Source organism: Seriola dumerili, unplaced genomic scaffold (assembly GCF_002260705.1).
Source record: "Seriola dumerili isolate Sdu_G_001 unplaced genomic scaffold, Sdu_1.0 BDQW01000191.1, whole genome shotgun sequence".
NCBI classification, from domain to species: Eukaryota; Metazoa; Chordata; class Actinopteri; order Carangiformes; family Carangidae; genus Seriola; species Seriola dumerili.
Genome location: NW_019174446.1, coordinates 2,676,935 through 2,699,940, shown reverse-complemented (window position 1 = coordinate 2,699,940; position 23,006 = coordinate 2,676,935). Strand labels below are relative to the sequence as shown.

Genomic DNA, 23,006 nt, shown 5'->3' with positions numbered 1-23,006 from the left:
GCTATACTAAGAGGCTTTATGAAGGAACTTCATGGTTGTTAGTTATATAATCTAAAATAGGGCAAAATGCAATCACTGTTCTTATCATTTGAGGAAGATGTCACTATATTCAGTTCTAGTTTTGTGTGGATACGTGGGATGTGGCACTCTGAGAATGCCCTTAATAAGATAATTCACTTCCAACCATTTTGTCTGCATTTCAACCGAATTTGTGTCCACTCACAATGCTATCTTTCTGCTGCGATTACTATATTTCACATGAACAAGTCCAGAGAAGAAGAAAACGAGTGCTGTTGTTAAATATGAGGCTGACTTAAAGCGCGGCTGGTGGTGGTGTTTCTGCCCCCAGGGACTTGACACCCATTGCGTCAAACATATTCTCTCTGAATATGTTTGTTCTGCAATGCGCCTCCCAGGCGCTGTAGCTGCACACGTTTTTCTAAGAGGTATCATTGTAATTGGTTGAATATTTGATGTGTGTATTTAACATTAACATGGAGACACTCGTGCAAGCTGCGCTAGGGGGATATAATACTGGGTAAACTCTGGGTTGCTCAACTGAAACTTACTCGCATGTGGAATGTTTCATTTCTTTTGGCCTTTTTTAAATAAAACTACAGAGTACATTTGAGTGACTTTGGTTTGTAGTCTTCTTCATGCATGAATTTTCAAGGCTTTCTGTCAAATCTGGATGCAAGTGCTTGAGATAGAGCTCAGTTTCATATGCATGACTGTTTTACTTTCATTCACTTTGGTGTCTTCACATTATTTGGCCATAGGAATGCACTCAGTCCCATCCAAGCCACATCGCCCCCAAAACCCCAACCCCCTACTCTGCCTCTCCCCTCGCTCTTTCTCACACACACACACACACACTCTTGCACAGCCTTCATACTGATAGGTATTGATATCAGAACAGTGCCCCCGCATGTGAAGGCCTCCCATTGGTGATGAACAGCTGGGCCCAGCTTGGCCCGCTGGTCACGCCAATTCTACCTCCTTCTATTTTTTCTGTGTAGATGTGGTGGGGGGTGGGGCCCACTTGTCAAGTGAATTAAAATACCAAATAATAGTAATAATAATGATAATAAAAAGTTAATAAAAAATGGCATGTTCCTCCCTGATTGTGCGAGTGTTGTGGTATTCAATTATGCAATTTTCATTGGCATATTAATCATCTTTTCAACAAACAAGCCGCCGTTAATTAAAGCAAAGCATGGATAAAGACGTGTTGCCGGATCATCACTCCGTTTATCACCGTGCACAGACCCGCAGTTAAGTAAATTCAGGCTGTGAGATGAATTTCAATCGTCTCCCTGTTTCTTCCTCTGTGTACTTGTGTGCGTGTAGTTAACCATTTATTTATGCACATTGTGTTTGGAGGTGGGGTTAGTGACGTTTGATGTCAGTGTGTGTGGGAAATTGAAATCTTTTTTTTTTTTTTGTAAAAGCCGTCATGTAACCAGCAGTTGACAATGACTTCAACTGTTGAACACAGATCTCTAATTCATGTGGCAGGTTTTTCTTTTTATCCCTTTTTATTTTTCCGCACAGATTCGAATGTTAACTCTTTGATTACGACCACCGCCGCTCAGATTAGTCAGAGTGACTGAGGTTGAATGAATTTGGATTTTTCCTTCATCTCTCAGTGGCCACACTGACTGAGTAAAGGAGACCAGCGGAGCTGTATGACATCTCTGTACACACAGGGCAGCTCTGCCCATTCTCCTTGTCTCCTTTTTTCTCTGGCTTCTCGTGCCGCCTCTGTTCCTTGCTCATTGGTGGGAGGGGATGGAGATTATTCAGGATCTGGTAAGATATGGTCTTCTCTCTAATCATAGCTCACAGCTTCTACTGTCATTCAGTCACTAAATAGAAGTGGGGGAAACGTCTTGGTGAAGGGAGCAGCCAGACAGTCATGCAAGTACTTGAGTTCCGCCAGCAGAGAAAGAACTCGAGGCATCTGTAGACATGTCGCTCGTCCCTGTCCCGCATTGTGGAGCAACTTTATCAGCGCCAACCGCTCACCCACTCGCTAAACTGTAGGGCCAGTCGCCTCTTAACTTAAACATAAGATCTTTGTGGTTTGAAGCACTCGGCTGCTCTGCGCCCAACGTGGATCTGAAAGGCAAACACGACTTCAGTGTTGCCGTCGCCCATCACAAAATCACACCTCATGGAAAACTTGTTTCTGCTGTGTTAGCTTGAATCTAAATGCACTCAAACAGACTGTTGCACTGAAGCAAGATTCAAACCCCCACCCCCACAACACCCGGGCTTCCCGCCATCGGTACCGAACACTCCCCACCGCCGCCCCCACCCCCCTCCTGAAGAAAAAAAAAGGAGATGATGGAGAAAGAAAGAGAGAGGGAGGAAGAGAGAGAGAGAGTGGGAGAGAGATGGAGATGGAGAAAGAGGAGGAGGAGTGAGAGAGGGAGAGAGGGGGAGAGAAAAGTCAAAAACCTCCACATAACAATGCCGGAGAAAAATCAGAACATTTTCCACCGAAAGATGGGCCATTTCCAAATCCTTGTGCCCTATCAGACAAATTAAAGTAAATCAAGCATGAAATGAAGCAGAAGAGCCCGGAGATAAGGCTCCTTTAAGTCGTTTACAGATTAGGACAGAGAGAGAGAGAGAGAGGGAGAGAGGTGCATCTGGTCTCTGGCAGTGAAGGAGGCTAGTTTCTCATTTCACAATAGCAGCCTGTGTATAGGATTACTCTCCCCTGTCACCGACATGAGGAGCAGTGGGGGAATAGACGTCCACAAAATGTGTCTAAATATGTCCCCTCAGAAACGTCTCGAACCAAAAACCTCTCAGTGTCGGGCCAGATGTGACATGTGATAAACAAACATGTTACACGCAGCGTCTGACCCAGTGTATCGCGCTGATTTGTTTGTTATTTCAGTCGCCTCTTCACCTTTTCTTATGCTCAAGTGGCTTCATCACCACGCAGCTTAAAAAATTCAAATGAATTCGGGATTGGCTGAGCTGTGTCACGTGACTGTACGGCTGTCAACTCCTATGCGTATGTTTAGCATGCGTCAGATCAGGTTTTCGAGGAGGAGGGAAGAGGAGGTGGTGGTGATGGTGGTGGTGGTGGTGGTGGTGGCGGTGGTGGGGGTGGTNGTGTCACGTGACTGTACGGCTGTCAACTCCTATGCGTATGTTTAGCATGCGTCAGATCAGGTTTTCGAGGAGGAGGAAAGAGGAGGTGGTGGTGATGGTGGTGGTGGTGGTGGTGGTGGGGGTGAGGAGGGGTGGGGGTGTTGTACAAATTATATTCTCAAAATGTGATTTTGTTTTAATGTTGCATCGCTCTGTAAACTGGCTTGTTTAATATGTACGTCGTACTTCTATTTTCTGTCTTACATCAACAGATTAATTGCTGTTTTATTTTAGTACTCGCAAATAATCAAAACATAATTATGGAGCTAGTTGCTCATGGAGGAACGATATTTTACAGTGTACACACACACACACACACACACACACACACACACGTACACACACACACACACACACACACACAGAGGCAGGCACATACACACTCATCTCATTCATGCATGCACGCAAATGCAAGCAGGAACTAAACAACCCCCCCCCCTCCTTCCACTTTCACACACATGCTTACTGACACACACACACAGGCAACCCACACATAGTCAGGGCGCACCGCTCTTTGATGCCGCCCGTCGAGCTCTCGCTGGATTTTGTTTCACTCCTTTCGTGTATCTTTTCTGGGAGTGATGAGAGGTGGGCTCGGCTGCGGCGCTCAGCTCGCTCCCAGAGAGACGAGAGCTGGCCCCCGTCACCGGGTAGCTGCTCTCCAAAGCCGCGACCTTGACCTTCCCTGCCCAAGTCTTAGGTTTAGCTCCTTTATCGCACTATCTCCAGGCATTTAAAAATACTCCTGAAACTCAATGATTTAACCCGCTTTTACGCTGTTCACATCAAAACTGGATGAAAAAAAAAAAAAGCTTAATCCATCTTATCTGTTGACTGTCAAACTGCTCCGGCTAAAACCTACTCACAAAAGACAACTAGGTCACCCAGGAAAAAACAGAATTCCCTGTTACCCAGGGGAAGTTGCAGCCTGGTAATTGACTTGGGAGGAGATTCAGGAGTACTTTAAAAATAGTCTCTTCCTGAATTAACCGCAGAATATCAAGACTTGAAGGTAGCAATGTTTACTTGTGTTCCTTGCTAAAAACTTGTTTAGATATCACATAGTGCAGTCATATAAATATTTTCCAAATCAATCTCCTCCTATATTTCCATTCCACGTGGAGCCATTTCATGTCACGCTGTGTTTTATTGGCGACAAGACTTGAACAGACGAAATTGCAACTTCCATCTGCAGCCAAAGTCCTGCAGCCTTTTTATCCGTCCGTCTCAAATACATGCATTCCCAGTGAACACACCATCAATTACTCATTCATCCTGACACACTCAGGTGGAGTAATGTCCCTTTGATGGTTGTGAAATTTTAAAGAAAGGCATTTAAAGTAATCAGATTCCAGCAGGAGTGGTGTGTGTCCTCTAGATGTTGTCAGCGATATGGTGATATCTCTGCGTGAGGACAGTCATTCTTTAAGTTTTGCTGTCCCCCTTTACATGCTATCAATAGAAATTGCAGTGCAGTTCCCCAAAGATGGATGTTTCAGAGATTGTTGTCAGCCAGCCCTGCTGCTAACTTCACCATGCTTTTTGATGAAATGGAGCACTTGACAGCTGGTATATTTCAATTCATTCAATGACACCAAACAACAGTCTGCGTGTTGATAATGTACTGCAGGACCAAGTTGTGTGTGTGTGTGTGTGTGAGAGAGTGTGTGTATGTGCAGCTGTACTATGCCAAACTTTCCCATTTCTTTATTACTTTAACTGCTGCAGTTCAGATTCAAAGGGCTCAGCATAATCCTGGGTCATCTCTGGATCCTCATATAAACACCTAGTCCAGTATTGCTTGTCCATACTGGACAATGCCACACCTCATGATTTATGTCCAAACACACTTGTCACCGTCCTGTTACAGAGCTTCAATTAAATTAATTTATTAAAGGAGTAGTTTTCTCTGTTTGGCAGAGAGTTAGATGAAACGATCAATACCACTCTCATATCTGTCCATTAAATATAGGGCTACAGCCAGCAGCCAGTTAGCTTAGGTTAGCATAAAGACTGGAATCAGGTGCAACTAACCTGTGTCGGTCCAGCAGTAACAAATTCAACCTAATAGCACCTCTAAGGCTTAACACGTTATAGTTTGTTTGTTTTATATGTACAAAATTAAAGTATAACAATGCCAATTTGGCATTTTATGGGCAGTTATGAGCTGGACTATATTTCGGCTTGGAGCTGTTGCCAGGTAACCAGTCGAGAAATTACTGCTCAGAGCCCAAAAATAATCTACTAGGCAACATAACCCGCTGTAAAAATGTAGGTTTTAGTTCAAATACACAAAATATGATGATATAATGTTTGAATTAGTGAGATTGTAGACATATTTTGTGCCATTTGGGCCTAAACAGGCAACAGCCATTTTCATTCTCAATGCTAATCTAAGATAACTGGCTGCTAGCTGTAGCATAACTTTAGCACACAGGAAGAAGAGTGGTTGTGCTGCTCTTCTCATTTAACTGTGCCAGAATGTGAAGTGTATTTCCCCAACTTTGGCTTTAACTGTCACCACAATCCTTCCCTAAACTAAGCCATATTTTAGCATAGCATGTCATAGTTGTAAAAAAACAATGTCAGTAGCTAAACATAATCTGGGTTTTTCAGAAGCGTCTAATATCAAGCCTCTTATCCTGCGATGGGATGGAAACACCTGTATCTCTAGCTGTGTATTTGGAAATAATACTTTGCAGACATTGTTGAGTCTCTTTACAACAAGGGGGTTGGAGTCTTCCCTCCAAGGGACCCCCACAATCCCCCACGCCACCCCACAACCCCCTGCTCAGCCTGTGTGGAGTGTCAAAGCTAAAATGCCCTAATCCCGTTGGCTTGTTTAACTCCTTCCCCCCAAGCTGTCCACCGCCTGAAAACAAGCCTGACCTGAAGGGGTGAATCCCCCTACCAAATCACCCCTCCTGCTTTCTCCCCACACACCACCCCACCCCACCCCACACCCCACCTCCCACCTCATGTGCCCAAACTCATGTGGTTGCCTGGAGATTTGCACGTTCAACTTTCTCCCCACTCTCTAGGGCCAGAAGCAGCCAGTCAAGGCTGGTGTAGGGTGGGTTGGGAGTAGGGAGGTCGGTGAGGAAGGGAGGAGGAGACAAGGTGGCGCTCCTGGTGGTGGGGGTCCTCCACTGTTTTAAAACAAGCGCCTTTCTGTGAGATTATAGTGTGAGCTGTGGGTTATAAATGATGCATTTTGCTCACAAGGCCCTGATAATAGCGGTTTGGGTAAGGGGGGGGTGGGTTCATCGCTCTCTTATCAAAGCTCTGTGACATTTCTCCTTCAGCTGTAAAATTTCATATCACATATCTGCTTTAAAGATGTGGCACCTTTTGTTGAACCGATACAGTGCATTCCATTTCACCCCATATGCCTCTCTCATGGTATATTAATTTATAGCCCATTTGCCGGCTCTATAACACGGCCTATCAGTGGAGATGACTGGGATTCAGTAGGACATCTGTGAATTGCCACGCACAGGTTATTGAACTTTGAACAGCAGTCATTTATTTGCTTTGATTCAAAGGTACTGCTTGATATCAAGAGGGATCGTCTGCTGTGTGAAGCTCAAGCATATTTCCCCACTTGTCTCTATTGCGTCGCTCTTTGTTTCCCTTTAACATTCGTCCTTCCTGTTAATATACTCATGATAAAAGGTGAAGTAAACCAGAAGCTGAGCCAGTAATCAGACTCATTTCTTTTAGTGCCGTAGGCAATTTATTTTCCTTGAAGTAGGTTTTTTGAACTAGTTAGAGAAGTTAAATTCGTGTTGAAAATAGCTCGAGCAGATCCATTGCTTTAACTAATGCTAATCTGCAGCAGCGAGTTGATGATGTCATTTGTCATCTCTGACCATTAGCAGAGACCTAATTCTGGGCCGGAAATTATATTAAGAAAATTCAGACTTACATTTCATGTGCATTAATAGAAACATTCGCAGTGAAATGTGAATCTATCATTGCATTTCAAAGAATTAAGGGAAAGAATATTTGAGTTGCAGTCCTAAATCAAGTCATACTTGTTTGATCATTATAGAGTTTCATTTAACAGTGAGTTTAATTTACAAAACAGTGAATGAATCGTATCCTACCGTCTATTCAAAAGTAAACCCCTAAAAGGTCCCATATTTTACACTTTTCTGGTGTTTTATTTGAAATGTTGATATACATAACATATATTTATGGTTTTAAGTACCAAAAATTAAGTACCAAAATCTCTGTGTAGTTTTACATCTCCTCTTTCAGGCTTCCCTCTGGAGCTCTAGTAACAACAAGCCGGTGAGCCAATCAGAAGAGAGGAGGATCTGAGCCTCCCTTTTGATTGGCTGACTCTGAGTGATCGAATAAGAATATAGCAGATTTCAGGTAAAACACTCAGAGAAACCAAATCCTGCAAGGTTGGAAGGTGGGTCCAGGTGGGCGGGGCTTGTGTCATGGCTGAGATCAGTGACTGCTTTGTTGTGACATCACAAAGTTACAGAAGTCCTGGTGGCTGGTTTTAAGGCTCAGTTTCTGAATACAGGCTGTGTGCATTTCACTGTGGACTGAGCGCTTTGATACTTTCACAGTATTAATATAGAACCTAGACCTGCTTTATAATCAAATAAGACATGGAAATCTCACTTTTTTTGTTTTGTTTGTTTCCAAAGATAGCAAATATGATAAACCAAAAAACCAAAGGTCTGGGGAAATGTATATAAATTAAATTTTTCTACTGGTGCAGCCATACAAAACATGCACTCTTGGGTTTGGATATATCAATCAGTGAAAACATCATGCAGTTTAAATGAATAGCTGGAACAAGCTGATACAGAATAGACGTGATAATGTCAGACAGAGTGGAATAAGATGATTTATCCAACCTTAATGGGAAATAAAAGGGACAATTTCATGGCAAGGAGACTGCTGAAAAGTGTTTCATTATATCAAATAATATTTAAAAGTACAAAAGTGGTAGTTCGCTTCTTTCAGGGTCTCTGTCAATAGTCCACACCCATTTTTTCTTTAAATCATACCAGGCTGGCACCCTGCCACTGAAAAACTCATTAACATTCAGTCGTATGCCACTGAACGGAGAGATGAGGTTCCCTGTTCCTCCGCACCATAACAGAAAAGAAAGACAGGACACACATACACACATTAAAAAAAAAACAAACAGATGCCAGCATGGAGCATCTTGGGTGCTATCTGAGGAGGATCTCTCCACACAAAGGGACATTCATTGGTCTGCCAAGTATCTGTGGAGTGCAGGAACAGACCCTAGAGTCTAGCGACAGATGATGATCTTATCGAGGGAGGGGTGGGGGGTGGGGGGTAGGTGGTGGTGATTGAGGGGGGTGTGAAAGGGTGAAGGTGGCGGAGAGAGGGGTTGGTTGGGATTTAGAGGAGGGGGTACAGCTCTTGAGCCACATCATGAGCTCATGTTTTGCCAAGTGTGTGGCATTTGAGAACTGGACGATGAGGAACGTTGAGGGGAGAACAGGTGCTGGGTTTGTTAAATCTCATCATTGGCCATCATGAGCTTTCCACTTGGTCCTGTTTGTCATTTGCAGTGTGACAGGTTAAACACAATGACTTCTGTATTTGTTCTGAATTCATTTTTGATGACTGTAGGTAACATGAGTTGGGATTTTGGGAACTTGTAAGGAATTGTCACTATGACAAGACTTGATGCAGGCATAATTACAAAAATTGTCAGTAGCCTGGTTGATAACAGAACACATCTGTCTGTGTATTTTTAGTTAGGAAACCTGTAAATGTTCATAGAGAACATACAGACAGCCCATGAAGGGAACTCATTATTCATCCACGGGTGTTTTTGTGGAGATCTTCCACTAGTATCAGCAACAGATGTGACAAGCCATCTGTGAGCCAAGGTCCTCAGGCAACATTTGGTGTGGGATGCACACAACTGGCACCTAAACATGGTGGACCACAAACCGCACAAATTGAATCGTACCCCCCTCTTCCCCCCTTCTCGCACCTACACTACCCGTTACCCCCTTTTTACTCCGAGCATCCCACCCAAAAAAAGAAAGAAATGGGGAAAGGAATCAAAATCGTTGGCCGGGGACGGCTGTAGCTGTGTGTCAAGCGGGGCTAAACAGGAACTTGCATCCAAGCGGTTAAAGGCCGTGGGTCTTATCTGAGGACAAACAGAATGCATCAAGCGGTGGCTGTTGCTCTCAGTGATGACGACCAGCTGTGCACCAATGTTTAATTATTTCTCTGTAATGAGCTTACCCACCTTCCACTGCAGCACCGGGAAGACAGCATGCAACAGCAGGAACATGGGAGGTGGAGAGAGGACGCAGACTAAAGGGAAAGAATAAGCTGTCCAGATTATCTTATTTGTGGGTCTATTCCAAAATCATGCTCTAACATATAGTAAATGTTTTTTGCTGGTGTGTCACAGCATATATAACAAAGATGTGTTATTATGGGTGACATTTAGCTTTTTTATTGTTACCGGAGTGACCACCACTGATGAGTATATGATCAGCAAAGGTGTCATTTGTAGCGGATAATAACACTAGCCTGATTTTTAGATCATGTTTATGCATGGGCAGGAGAACATAAGCACACATTTCCATACCAGCACAACAGACGGACAACAGCAGCGTGCTGCAGATACACGGCTGATATTTACAGAGTGGAACGGGGCTTGAATAGGTCATTATACCACATCTGCAGTGATCGCAGAAAAGTTCAGTGATCACTTGAGCCCATTCAGCTTGAACCGAATGCCCTGAATACCCATTAGCCACATGTGTGAACAAATAGGTTAAAAGACACAATGTTTACAACTCATGTTAGAGTTGAAGACTAAGAATACATTATGATTATTAGCCTGGCTGCATAATATATAGATGGTAGTTTGGTTGGAGTGCATCAGAAATATGATAATGTTGTGTAGCTGACCCAGATCTCTGACCTGACAAACTCAATGATCAGACCTGATAAGAATCTGTTTTTTTGTGTCCAGAAAGTTTATAAAACTAGCTGGAACTTGTTACTTAAAGAGGTCTGAATCGTCACAATAACTCCAGCAAGACTTCTCAGGTCAAGGCAACCAGTCAGACATGTACGGCTGAGAGCTCCATATTTTCCCTTTGCAACACACACTCACACATAAACAGGGCCGCATCCTTCTCTGTAAACTATGTCATGGCCTGCTGTGGAGTTTTATCATAACTATTTGATTAATCACCATCCCGAAAAAGTACATTGAATCTATGGGATATGACAGCAGGGGTTGTCAAAGAGGTGAGCACCGGTACTGCTAGCTGTGCTATCCGGTTTCACTGTTAATTAGCCGGAGCTCTGCTCAGCACTAACAAGGGCCCAGCCTTCCTGGAACAACAGAAATAAGCCTGCCACCAGCGGCTCTCGCCAGCCAGCAAGCCTGCACTGTCTCACAGACATTATCTCCACACAAGACACCTTTCAAGTCAGGTTAGCGCGCCACGTGTCTGAGGAACAACATCAGATGGATGCTCACTTGATTTGCTTATCCATTTTGAAACTGTTTGGCTTTAACCTTCACTGGTGACTGCAGGGCTCTGAGACAATAATGTCACCGCACATGTAGGCTTGAGGGGGGGGGGAGGACAATGAAAGAACATTCCTGTGATTCGATGTGGAACTTGCGTGTTACATGGAGCACTATGGCTGACTGCTTTGGGTTCTGGTGTGTTTTTAGGAGAGCTGGATGCCTTCCTTAAAGATGGCGAGCGTCGGATCCACAGCCGGCAGCAGCTCCCTGTGGGGACGACATGGGGACCCTTCGAGGGGAAGATTGAGATGAGCACTGACAGCACTGCACTGGTATGTCTTTGTTTTGGCCAACTGTATAATTTTGCAGATTTAATATTCACCAACCAACCATAATTATGCAATAAAATACAGACTAAAACAGGAATGTGACAGGCTAAAAACACAGTGGTTAAAAACAAATGGAAAATAAAAACGACCGAGCTGAAGTAACCAAAATCAGGGTAAGCTATATGATATAAGAGTGATTTGAGAAGTGATTTAATAGACTCAGCTGAGCAAATCTTGTTTGGCACATCGTTCAGATTCTTGAGGCCTTAATAGAAAGAATCAGTCACCCCTGGTCTGTAGCCTTGAGTGTGGGATGGCTGAGAGGCCACTGTTCAGGGATCTCGGGTTACATGAAGCTTCATATGGACTAAACAGCTCAGTGATGTAGCTGCCTGCCTGGCTATGCAATGCTTCAAACATTAGCAATGAAATCTCAAAATCACTTTACACGTAGTGTAAGGAAGAACATGGGATCCCATCTCTTCTAGTTAAAAGCCTTGTGGCCAAGATCTTGTACAATCCGCACAAAGCTGGTGAAGCCATCATTGCAATAATCGAGAAGTGACAAAACGAAGCTACGTATGACAGTTGCAGTGTCTTTAAAACTGAGCATTGAACAAATATTTGGAAGTTGAAAAGCAAAACTGAGCTGGAGTCGATTTAAACTCCACAACATGAATCCTCGATTTGGCAGTAAAGCGCAAATACATGATTTATTAACCATCATTTAGCTTTCAGTTACAACCTAACTTATAACCCTTTTATAAAGTATGTCTCACTAAAATCCAATATATGTTGTTATTAGCGAGTTCCATAAACCTCAGGTTCATTAAAACCTGAAGGGAAATGACTTTATATGATCAGACCTTGCCTTTAGCAGCCATGGCAACATGATTACTAGTCCTCCATCTGAAGCCCATATTAACGTTTATTCCTGTGACATTCAAACCTATTGAGGTGACTCTTCCGGGATCCAGCTGGCCCGCAACAAAAGCCTTTGAAGTGCATCTATTTTAACCATTTCATCTGCATATTTTATGACAAAACACTTTAATTGGTGGATTTTGAGCTCAGCGCAGGCTTCAATTGAATGAAGTCACAGTCCATTATTTTTGATGTTACCCTGCACACAGCCGCTTCATATCGCTTGTTTCAAAGATCCCAGCAGAGGCTGGTGTTGACCTGCTGCTCTGGTGGAGTGACAAGTCCTCCAAGGTTTTGATATTCATTTCTGCATTTGGATTAATTAAGAAATTCCTATTAAATCTGTAACCAGATTCACATTCATCCTGTTAAGAAACATAAGGACAAGCCCATGAGGACTTTGGACTCAGAGGCCCTCCCCCCATTTTCCCAGATTCCTTAAACACAAAACTTTATTAAATCATTTCAGAGCAGTTTCAACTGTTTTCTAAGCTCCCCTCTTGGTTTTGAAGTCATCAGTGGCTTTAAATAACTCAGGCCGTATTATAGCCATGAAATATGGCTTCTCTCAGGGTAAAGCCAGTTATCCTTGGGCGGAAAAGTGATTTGACAGAGCAACACCTCAAGTTGCCTTCCAATGTAACACACTCCATATATTTCTCCAGCAATCTCTGCATGATTTTCCCTGAAAGGAATCCAAAACCAACCTTCAACTGTCCCTCAAATGACCCTCAGACTTACCAAGTGATGTCATATGAAACATCTTCTCTGAATTGTTTGTTGCTTGAGTGTTTTCAGTAGATAGAAACTTTACAAATTTATCTCACTACCTGCTGAAGTAGATGCATAAACTGCTTGTTGCTCTTGGCGAGAGTGATAAGTTCTTAACTAACTGCCCTCTCAGGAATTCATTGCTACTTTCCAGATCCTCCCCAGGTCTTCTTTTTTTTTTTCTTCTTTTTTTTCTTTTCTTTTTTTTTAAGTGAGCAGGTGCTGGTCATCACCTGTAATAGGCTGTGGAGGGGTTACAGAATATGCCAAACCTCCCTTGCAATTAAAAGCGGAGGAAGAAGCTCTGGCATATTGCCTTTAAGGATCTCATGTGTGTCTATTCTCATGGGGGCCCTTTCAATGCTTTGCTGCTTGCCCTCCTCCTCTCCTAAGTTTCATCTCTCAAATGGGATACTGGCTGTTAGCAGCTTCTCACTATCTCTCATTAAAGGCTAGGTCAACCCAACTGGCGTGTTGTTTTACAGAGCCTCCTTTTCTTTGGGTTCAGTGTACCTTTTTACTTTGTTCAGTCAATTCTTGTAGTTTTGCACATCATGAGGGAATCATCCCATTTACAGTAGAGTAGATTTATTTCTCTCTTTTTTTGGTGTTGTTTAATCAAACCTCTAGTCATCGAGCTGTTTTCTTGTTAAACATGCAGCCGTTGGCAACATCCCTAATATGGTGCGGCATTTATCTCAGTTATTTCAGTGGGAGGCTTGTTGTTGGGAGAGTTGTGCAAAACTTCACACACACACACATCAAGACAGGAGCAAACTCTGATGCCTCACCTGGAGAGGGAAAAGTTGACATAACAAATGTGAGCGTGAGGAAATGGAGGAGGGAGAAAGGAGGGGAGAAAAAAAAAAACTGGCTATAGTTTTGATGCATGTCAGGGCGGCCAGAGCTGCAGAGCGGGGTTAGGAGTCGGCAGAAAGCGTTTGAGATAGAAATAAAGGCTCATTGCTTCATGGGTCTCTACCTCAGCTCGGAGGCTCTCTCAGTCATTCTCATGAAGTGTGACCTCCACAGACTATTAAATCTCCTTTTACTCGCTTAGATTTTTTTTTTTTTTTTTGAAACCATAGAGGTGAATGAATTACCCGAAGACACCCAGGTATACGGTGGGAGTGACACCTCTCTCATGCTTGAAACACACGACCCGCTGGTGATATATTGAAATGCCCTCTCTGAAATCAAACATATTTTATCCCTTCATCCCGACACGTCATTTAAGATGTGACTTTTTTTTAGAGGTCAAGCTATTTTTTTTGTCAAGCTGCTACGTACAGTGCACAGGTCTGTTTCTCAATCCCTGGCATCACGCCCGGAGAGGGGCTAAAGTGTTAAGGCTCCTAAAAGAGACTTACAGTAAATAATGAAAATACAGTGAATCTGAGCAGCTTCTGCATTAAAGTGGACAGGTGCAGGACTTTGGCACATTCAGAGCCATTTAGGAGGAAAGCATGTTAGGCCGGGCTGGTGTCTGGGGAGTAGTTCTGTGAAGGTAAGGATGAGAGGAGAGGAGGTAAGGGGAGGGCGGTTACTGGTCCCCAGAGGCAGCAAACGGGAGCTGGCCTATAGCTGCATGTGCTGTGGCGTGGGAGCCGAGGCGGGTTTGGCTGCTGGTGGACGACTGGATCTCAGTAGCGGAGCGGAGTGATGGATGATGCTGAGAAAAGAACAGTGAGTGGAGCGTTACATGCAGTTGTCCAGGCAGTCCTGGAAAGAGAGGTATGAAGCTTTAAAAAAGAAAGAATGAAAAGAGAGCGTGCCGGGGAGAGAGAGAGAGAGAGAGAGAGAGAGAGAGAGAGAGAGAGAGAGAGAGAGAGAGAGAGAGAGGAAGCAGGAAAAAACAGAGTGGAAAAAGCATGACAGGAAATCTGGGCATCTGCAGGACAGAGATAGGGTCACATCTCGACCGTTTATCAAAGAGGAAAGCAGATTTCACAGCTGATGGGTCGGCCGTGGCAGGTCTGTAGACCCCAGGGGCTCAGCTTGGCATGAAGCACTGGAGTTATAGTTATTGCTGTTGCAGAACTGTTAACACAATCGCATTGCACTGTATTGGACCGTTCATATGGCTGGCCTTACTGTGCTGTCTTTTTATACTCTACTTAGATCACATATAGTTTTAATACATGTTTATCCCAATACAGAACTAGTTTCCACATGTAGTATTTTTTAAGAAGGTATTCAAAGGTGTTTCTTAGATAGCAAACCCAGCTTTAACCAGAGAAACAGAACAGAGAGACAGAGACCAGAGTCTGAGCTAAAAACTAAGTACTGTAATTGGCCTGGGTCAGAATACTTTGTAGCAAGTAAGGCAAAGGTGAGGAAGGCCGAACAAGAAAGTCTCAAAGCAAGTAACAGACAGGAAGACAAAAAGTAAGGGAGAGAACAAAACCTAAAACGAATAAAACACCCAGGACTTAGTATTTCGCTGTAGCTGTCAGCCACTTCCCCTGCTCTGTTCCTCTTCCTCCTCCTCCTCCTCCTCTCCTCTCTTCTCCCTGTCTGACTGATGGAGCTGCCAGAGCGCCGTCTCATCCCTCACTTCTCTCACTGATCAATCAGACCATTAGACTCCAATTACAGCCGCAGCCCCGGCGCAGGTGAGCGACGAGCACATTCAGCCGGCTGCCGACAACGCCTCTGCCCGGCTTCCTCACACTCTCCAAATTAACGCAAATTAATAGTGACACTCAGACATAAATGTCTGCAATCGGGGGGCTAAATTAACAGTCTGGGTCGAAGCTATTGAGTAGCAGGTGTCTTTAAAAGCGGTAATTACCTATGCTGGACAGAACTGGGAGGAGAAGGTGGCCCACGGTTTGCCTGGAGTAAGAGGCCTGGCCCTGGTGAGCCTGGCTTCCATTGTAGGTGTTAATAATTGATTGGGAGGCAAGCTATTAATGAGCAGCAGATTTAGAGCTCTGTTGTAAATGTGTGTTGATGAGGGTGTTGCCGCCTCTTGTACAATGCCTCACCAATGCTAATTACTGGGGCTTAGTCAAGGTGCACTGTAATGAGTCTGGATTCAATAGAATTCTGGTCTTTATGTGTTTTGAGGGCCTTTTAGTGCAAATTACACAGTAATTGAAATGCATGAGACTTGCTTAATTTCAGATTAAGATCTAGGCAGTTTTTTTTTTTTTTATCTTCTATCTTAATACACTTGTTGTATATTAGCTCATTTTGCTGTGAGCACAGGTTTATGATAAAACAAATCTAGTAGAGTAATCTGTTTTCCACACAAAGGCCCTGATACAAAAGGCAGTGATTTCAGAAACAGGTTACAAGGACATAATAAAAGTCAGTAAGTGCTAAAGGCAAAATAAGTATAATAACCAATTAACGCAGTATGAAAATGTTACTGTTGAATCATACATCATCATTATCATATAATCGTTGTATTTTTACAATCTCAGACTAGATGAAATATGGAGTCCGTTTTTTAACCTGTGCAAGATTAAAGTCACCTCAGGACAGCAGAGGAGAAATAACATCAACCTCTGCTATGTTTTTGTCTGATTCTGTCATTGGGAATCGTTTAAGATTCAAAGTGAAGCCTTTATTCATTCTTTTAACTCCTCTGGTGTTGAGTCTCACACTGAAAGAGGATAAAGAATTAATATTTTTTGCTAAAATGCGCATGAGAACATAGCTGTTAAATACACGTGTGCTTCCACGTGCGCGCAAGTGTGTCCCCCATATTTGTGTGTACATGCGCTCGAGTGTGTGTTTTGGGTTGTACTGTAGCGCCTGTGTATGTGTGGGAGGGCATGAGTGCATCAGCGTGCGTGTGCAGACTGTGTGCTGCTTTTGGCTGCGAACAGAGAGCTTTAGTTTGTAGACTACAGAAGAGCGAAAATGTCAAGATACTGTCCTAATTTTAACCTGGGACAGAGAGAGAACAGAGAGTGTCAACCGATGGAGTGTGATTATTGTGTAATTTAGTACAAGGGTAGGAATATGGGCCTGTGCAACCAAAAAATGCTCCAGAAATTATTCAGCCCATCACTCAAGCCATTTATCTCACCCCTTTTGCCCACCCTCTCCCTCCAATATGTTTATTGTTAGCTAGCCCTAAACTTTAACAAGTGGTGGCGGATTTTTCTGTTTCAGAAATTATATTTTTCTTCTTGTCATTGCTTCATTAATCAAGAGGAGGCATTCTGAAAAATGTTTTGTTTTGGAGGCTGCAATCTATTTTGTGTGTGTGTGTGTTGTAGTTAATCTGCGCCCGTGGCAGGTTTCCCCTCCGAAACGCAGCGCTAAGCAGCGGTATCGCAGGCCTATTGTTGTAGCCTCTGTCATAGCAAGGAGAGCCTGATGCAGGCCTGGGCTCGCCTGATAAGGAAAAGAGGATTCAACATGGCTGGAAAGGAGAATCAGTGGGACTTGAGAGTGGAGTACGGATGGGGCAGATGCGCTCGCACACACACACACACACACACACACACACACATCCACACACACACACACACACACACACACACACACATGCATACAGTCTCACACAAACATGCAGAATGATACACACATGTTCTACACACATACAGTCACACATGAGCCGACACACACACAAATCATCGCCATCATCACACTGGCACATGCCCAGGCAATTATTTACAGTAACATCCAATTACATATGCAAGAAGGCACCCCAGGATAGGACCTCTCTGTAGCATATCTGCTAAATGACACACACACACACACACACACACACACACACATACACACAGCATCAAATATGCATGCACATGCACATAAACAAACAAACCATTAAACTAAAAAAAAAAAAAAATCAGCAATTTGAAGTCCAAACATTCTGATTTATGTTTGCATTTAAAGGTGGCCTGTGCTTTCTATCTGAAAGTCACACTGTCTTGGATATGGTTTTGAAAACGCCAGACATTATCAGGACTAACAGGATTTGAATTTCTGTGTTGGACACACAAATAATTTTGGCACAAAGAATGTGGCTTCATCTAATGAAATAATGGGCCCAAATTTTAGGCGGAGAACCAATTTGTGATTGCATGCATCAATTATTTCTTGGGTTTAAACCAATATCAGGGCTGGGGTCTCTTCAGATGGGTAAAATGGTAATTATCTGGCCTGCTTTCCCTTGCTCAGTGTCATCCATATATTTATCGATGGCATTATCGATGGTTTTCATGTTCTTACATTAAAAGGGAGAAACATCCAAGCTCATTCTATTGAAGTAGCCCTTTAAATCAGGGCTTTTTAACACAGATCAACATGACACTGATGTCTGCTTGTGAGTTAGATGGAGAGTGAGTGTCAGACTGTGGCCAAAGAAACACACAACCATTGTTTTTTTTTTTTTTATTGTTATTATTTTCCAAGGCTGCACTTTCGAAGTTTCTGTGTGCACGGCTGGAACTTATTGCCGCCCACTGCTCCACGTATTAGCTGCGAAGCACTCAGTCAGTCAGCTAGTCAGAGCTATTACAGCCCCAGCCAAGCTCCACTGTTTGAAAGATAATGCATGGTTGACTTGATCTACAAGTGAACCTGACATTTTGCTGTCCTTACATCACAACACAACTAGCCAAACTGATATGGCAGGTCCCCTGATAAGCAGAGCAGGACTCACTGATTTGCTTTGTGCTCACTGTAATGGCTGCATGGTTTCCTCAGACATGCCAAGGCTACAGTGACTAGATCAAAACACAAACACAAAGATGGAGATGATCTGCAGCATGATTCACTGCAGTTTTGCTTTAGGTTTAAACATTTATTTAGGTTAAATTTTTGCTGCAAATATCAGACTGCTTTAATTTTGAATCGTCAGTGTAGCAGTTTGTTGGGAAATACTGCTCCACGGTTATTAGACTGTAGTAAACTATAATAACTAGTTACTGTTCAGATCAAGGCTTTAAATGAAAAGCAAATTTTGAAATACAACGTAATTATATAGTTTAAACTAAATCAGGATATATGAAGTAGTAAAAAATAGCTCCACCTGCTTGAGTAAATGCTGCTTAAAACATGGCTGCATCATATTAGTAATCTAATAATCAGTGGTTGAATATGGTTTCGAGTCAAGTAAAGTAACTTAAAATTTGTACAGTTCTACAGTAAATGTACTTGCTAATACGTGCTAATAATATAATATGACATAATATATCACTCAGAATGGCCATTTTTCTGCCAACCAGGTACATTTAGATGATATTTTGTCCTTAAGTACGGTGAATGTGTTGTATTGGTATTTTTACTTCAGTAAAGATCTCAGTATAACTCCACTGCCCTCTTCCTGTTTTATATCATAAAGTAATATCTTGTGCTGAACGGCAATGCAGCAGATTTCTCTCCAGATCAGTTTGGGTCAGATTTATGAACGTGCAAAAGAAGCTATTTGTTGCAAAAGTTCAAAAACATCCTTATTTCGTGTTTCAATTCCCGCCTCTATAATTTCGAGTGATAAAATGCACTTTTTTCAGTCATTTCTTTCCTTGTGTTGAGGCAGGAACATAAAGGAGATGAACATTATTCTGCAGATGTCACATTTAAGAAATACTGCTGAAGTCTCTGTAATGACATGCTACTGCAGATGTGGCCATTCTACTATGACAATATACTGTAACTGTAATAGATAGACAAGCAGCTGTCTTCCTCCAGCAGTCTGTTCAGTCACCATTCTGCAGCAGCAACAGAGCAAGGCCGGTGATGGCTGAAAGCCCCAGTGAGGCTCGAGGTCCTGGGGGGGGGGGCACTCTTCACACCCACAGGGCTGGAGGGTGAGCTGGACGTTCCCTGTCCCCTTCCCGACTCTCTGGGTGTTTGCTGTCTGCCAGGGGCCCCATCAGGGAGCAGCACAGTCTGGGTAGCAAACTGTCACACTGTGGAGATGTAGTATCTGCCTGCTTATGGTTCCTGTATGTTGTAAACACACGAACAGCTTGATATGAACATTAACATTCATGAGCAACTGTTCCATTTGGGATGGCATAATACTTGAACAAGTCACACGCTATCACTTCCACACTTATCTCAGAGTTTTATGAATTTGAATGACGGCTTGCAGCAGATTTAAGGAGATGATCCCCTAGCTGTGATATACCTTATTTTTAGGGAGTCGACAAATAAGCAAAGCTCTGGTTTCAGTCTTTACAGACCGTCGGTCTCACAGTCAACAATAGTCAGGCTCAGAAGTCCCCGGCTTCACACATATCGCCTTGTATTGCAGTATGCAATATGGCTTCCCAAATGAATGATTATCCAACACTTCAATACACAACAGACCTCTACTGCAGCAAAGGCGCAAGAGGAAGAAGAAGAAAAAGAAGAAGAAGAAGAAGAAGAAGAAGTAGGAAGAGCAGCAAAAAAAGAAAGAAAAGTGAAACAAAGTTGAGTGGTGCCAGCTGCTTTGCCATCTGTCACTGTCATGGCTGTAACTCATGATATGTTGAAACAACTTTCTTGAGAAGTGGTGCAGATAATCCTCGATTGTTTCCATTTGCGAGCCCTCAGCGCTCTCAGTATTCCAGCACAAAGTGAGGACAGAGAAGGGGGTTTGGTGGAAGTTGTGGATGGATCGACCCATCCCTCAGATGTGATTTCAGAGATGATAAGAAGTTGTCTTTATCGTGCCTTTTTTTTTTTTAAAGGAAGTTTGAGCTCTGTGTTTAAAAAAAAAAAAAAAAGGAAAGGAAATGAGACTCTAAAATCATCTATTATTTATCCTTCTACATGAGCATTGTCGCTCTTAAATATTCCAGGCTTTTCTCTCCTCTGTCTCTCTTACATTAAGCGAGGGAAGAGGAGAAGCGCAGAGGCTTTGCTTGCTTCACCTCCTTCAGAGGAAGAAGGACAGCCACCCTACAGGGAGGCGAACCCCTGCTGGTAGACCTTGATAAGTCCTCACTGTCCCCTGTCCTGGCCTTAGCCCTCTGATCCTCAGCCTAGTTGGCTCGGGGCCTATCAAAGACAAAGCCCCGTTAAAATGACTCCGGACGGATGAACAACCAAGCAGAAAAATTCAAGTCTTCTGACCAAAAAAAGCAAAAAAAAAAGGTTAGCATTGAAGATAAGAAAGCTGATAGGTGCTGGAGGAGATGAAGGTCTGGACAGTGTCCATTCACTCCGTGGTGGTCCAGCAGCGCCTCATTAGATGGATGTGTGTGAGGCTGTCAAAGCAGGAATATTATACCACGGGGTCGTCAGCAAACTAATTGGGTAACAAAGACCATTTCCAGCTCGGGAAACCCATCTTTTAACAGTGCGTGTGCTGAGACTCTGATAAGAGAGTTCACGTCTAATGCATTTAGTGAGGGGCAAGTTCACCATCTTTATCTTATTTACTTAACTTGGTGTAAATATTGTTGGTCTCTTACGGTGGATTTAGTGAGACCCCATTTCTCAGAAGTGCACTCTGAGATCAAACTATTGAACACTGCAGAAATATGTAGATGATCAGGTGGTGTGCGAATCATAGATACCGAACACAGAACATACTTAAACGTACGTTTGTGATGCATTTAACATGTCTCCTCTCTTTGTTCTTTGCCTTAAGTTTTTTTTTAAATTCTTTTTATTTATTGTACTTCCCAACATGTTTATTGGAATTATTATTCTGAACACCCAGATTTGGATGGAGCTCAGTTTTTTTTTTTTTGAATTGGGAGGTGAGGTTCGCTGCACTGACAAAATCACATACAGTAGATGCCATTCTAATGCATCATGAAATTTATAACTCCAGCAGAGAAGAGAGGGGAGTTCAAAAGAATATTAAAATCCAATACCTAAAGGGGGCACAGAGGTTTATCTAAAGTCAGGGGCTTTATTCAAGCATCATGCCTACTATTTTATTGTTTGTCTTTATTTGCTGCCTGTGACTGATCCTAGTCTTCCATGTGTGGTTATGAGAGCAGGGATTTGTTGTGACCCCATTGACTGATTGACTCCTGACTTCCCTTTTTCTTCCTCTTTGAAGAAATCCCCCCGTCCGCATGTTTATTCCCGACAGAGAAAGAGCGCTTCTGTCCAGAGAATATGCCACCTGCCACCGTGACCCCCAGGGGCCATGGTAATATCCATACAGGTGAACATTACTGGCTCCAGGTTCTCTATTATGTTCCCTCGCGCAGCTTCTCGCTGCTCGGGGAGTCGGCCCTAACTTACATGCAAAAGATCAAACAAGTCTTTCCCAATTGAATTCAAATGGGAAATTTCGAGTAATTCAAACAGTGAGTAGTGAAGCGACGGGACTGCTCTGTCCTCTGACCAAAGCCAAACACAAGAAGCACACGTGTGGATATGTACACTCTACCTCCAAGACATGATTAAGTCCTGGAGCACACGCATTACAAATTCAACTTTCTCTTGTTTACAACTTCAAATAGTTCCCAGGACATACGCATTACACACAGAGTTACGGCAGTACACACACATTCACTTGTGAAGTTGAATTAAACATTCTCCACTACAAAGAAAGTTGGGGACATTGTAATTTGACGCTGAAGGGCGAGAGATGGTGGGAAGTGAAGACGATTCATGTGGAAGTTTTTTGCCTGGATCAGGAGAGAATGGTGCAGGTGATGTAGGAATATTAAAGGAAAGGAGAGATGACAGAGAGGAGGACGAGGAGGAGGAAGAAGAAGGTAAAGTTAAAGGAAAGGAGACGAGTTTTGAGGAAAAGGGAAAAGGAAAGAAAATCGGAAATGAAAATGAAATGAAAAATCAAAGGAAAGGAAGTAAAAGAAAGGAAAGAGGAAAGGAAAAGAATAGAAAGGGAAGGAAGGAAGGCAGGGGTGGAGAAAGGAGGTTGCTTGTCTTCAGGGCAGGTACAGCTTACACTAAACTGTTTGGCTTTAGAGTTGGAGCACCTCAGTGCGCCTGAAGGTCTTGAAGAATGGAGTACAGATTGAGCCCCCACCCCACCCCCCCGACCCCCCCACCTCCGACTCTCTATTCTTCACTCCTCTCCTCCCTGATTTACAAAGCAGCATTTACTTTTTCAGTTTATAAATATAACAAAATATTCTATAATGATTTTGCATGCTCCATAATCAAAAAAAAAAAAATCCAGAGCGGTCAATGAATAGCCTGCCTCATTACCACTCTGCTCTGTCAAAAAAAAAGCAGCTGAACGTACAGTAATCACGCAATGCCACCCATAGTCAATATAAACACAACCACTGTGAGCCTTTAAATGGACTGAAATAAGTAATAGCTAATGCAGCACATGAACTTTGATGCTTACAGTCCAGTCAGCAGGATAAAAGGTGATTTAAATGAGAAAATATTTATTCCCCATAGCGCCG

The 23,006-nt window shown here is 43.0% G+C and overlaps 1 protein-coding gene across 2 annotated transcripts in view; it reads left to right on the top strand.

The window, feature by feature from the left end:
• zfpm2 (zinc finger protein, FOG family member 2) overlaps positions 1-23,006 on the top strand; it is a 121,875-nt gene that overhangs the window by 46,869 nt on the left and 52,000 nt on the right. For both annotated transcript variants that reach the window (XM_022753495.1, XM_022753494.1), the window contains exon 4: positions 10,892-11,016. In XM_022753495.1, coding sequence (XP_022609216.1) covers positions 10,892-11,016 — 125 coding nt within the window. The remainder of the gene's footprint in view (positions 1-10,891; positions 11,017-23,006) is intronic.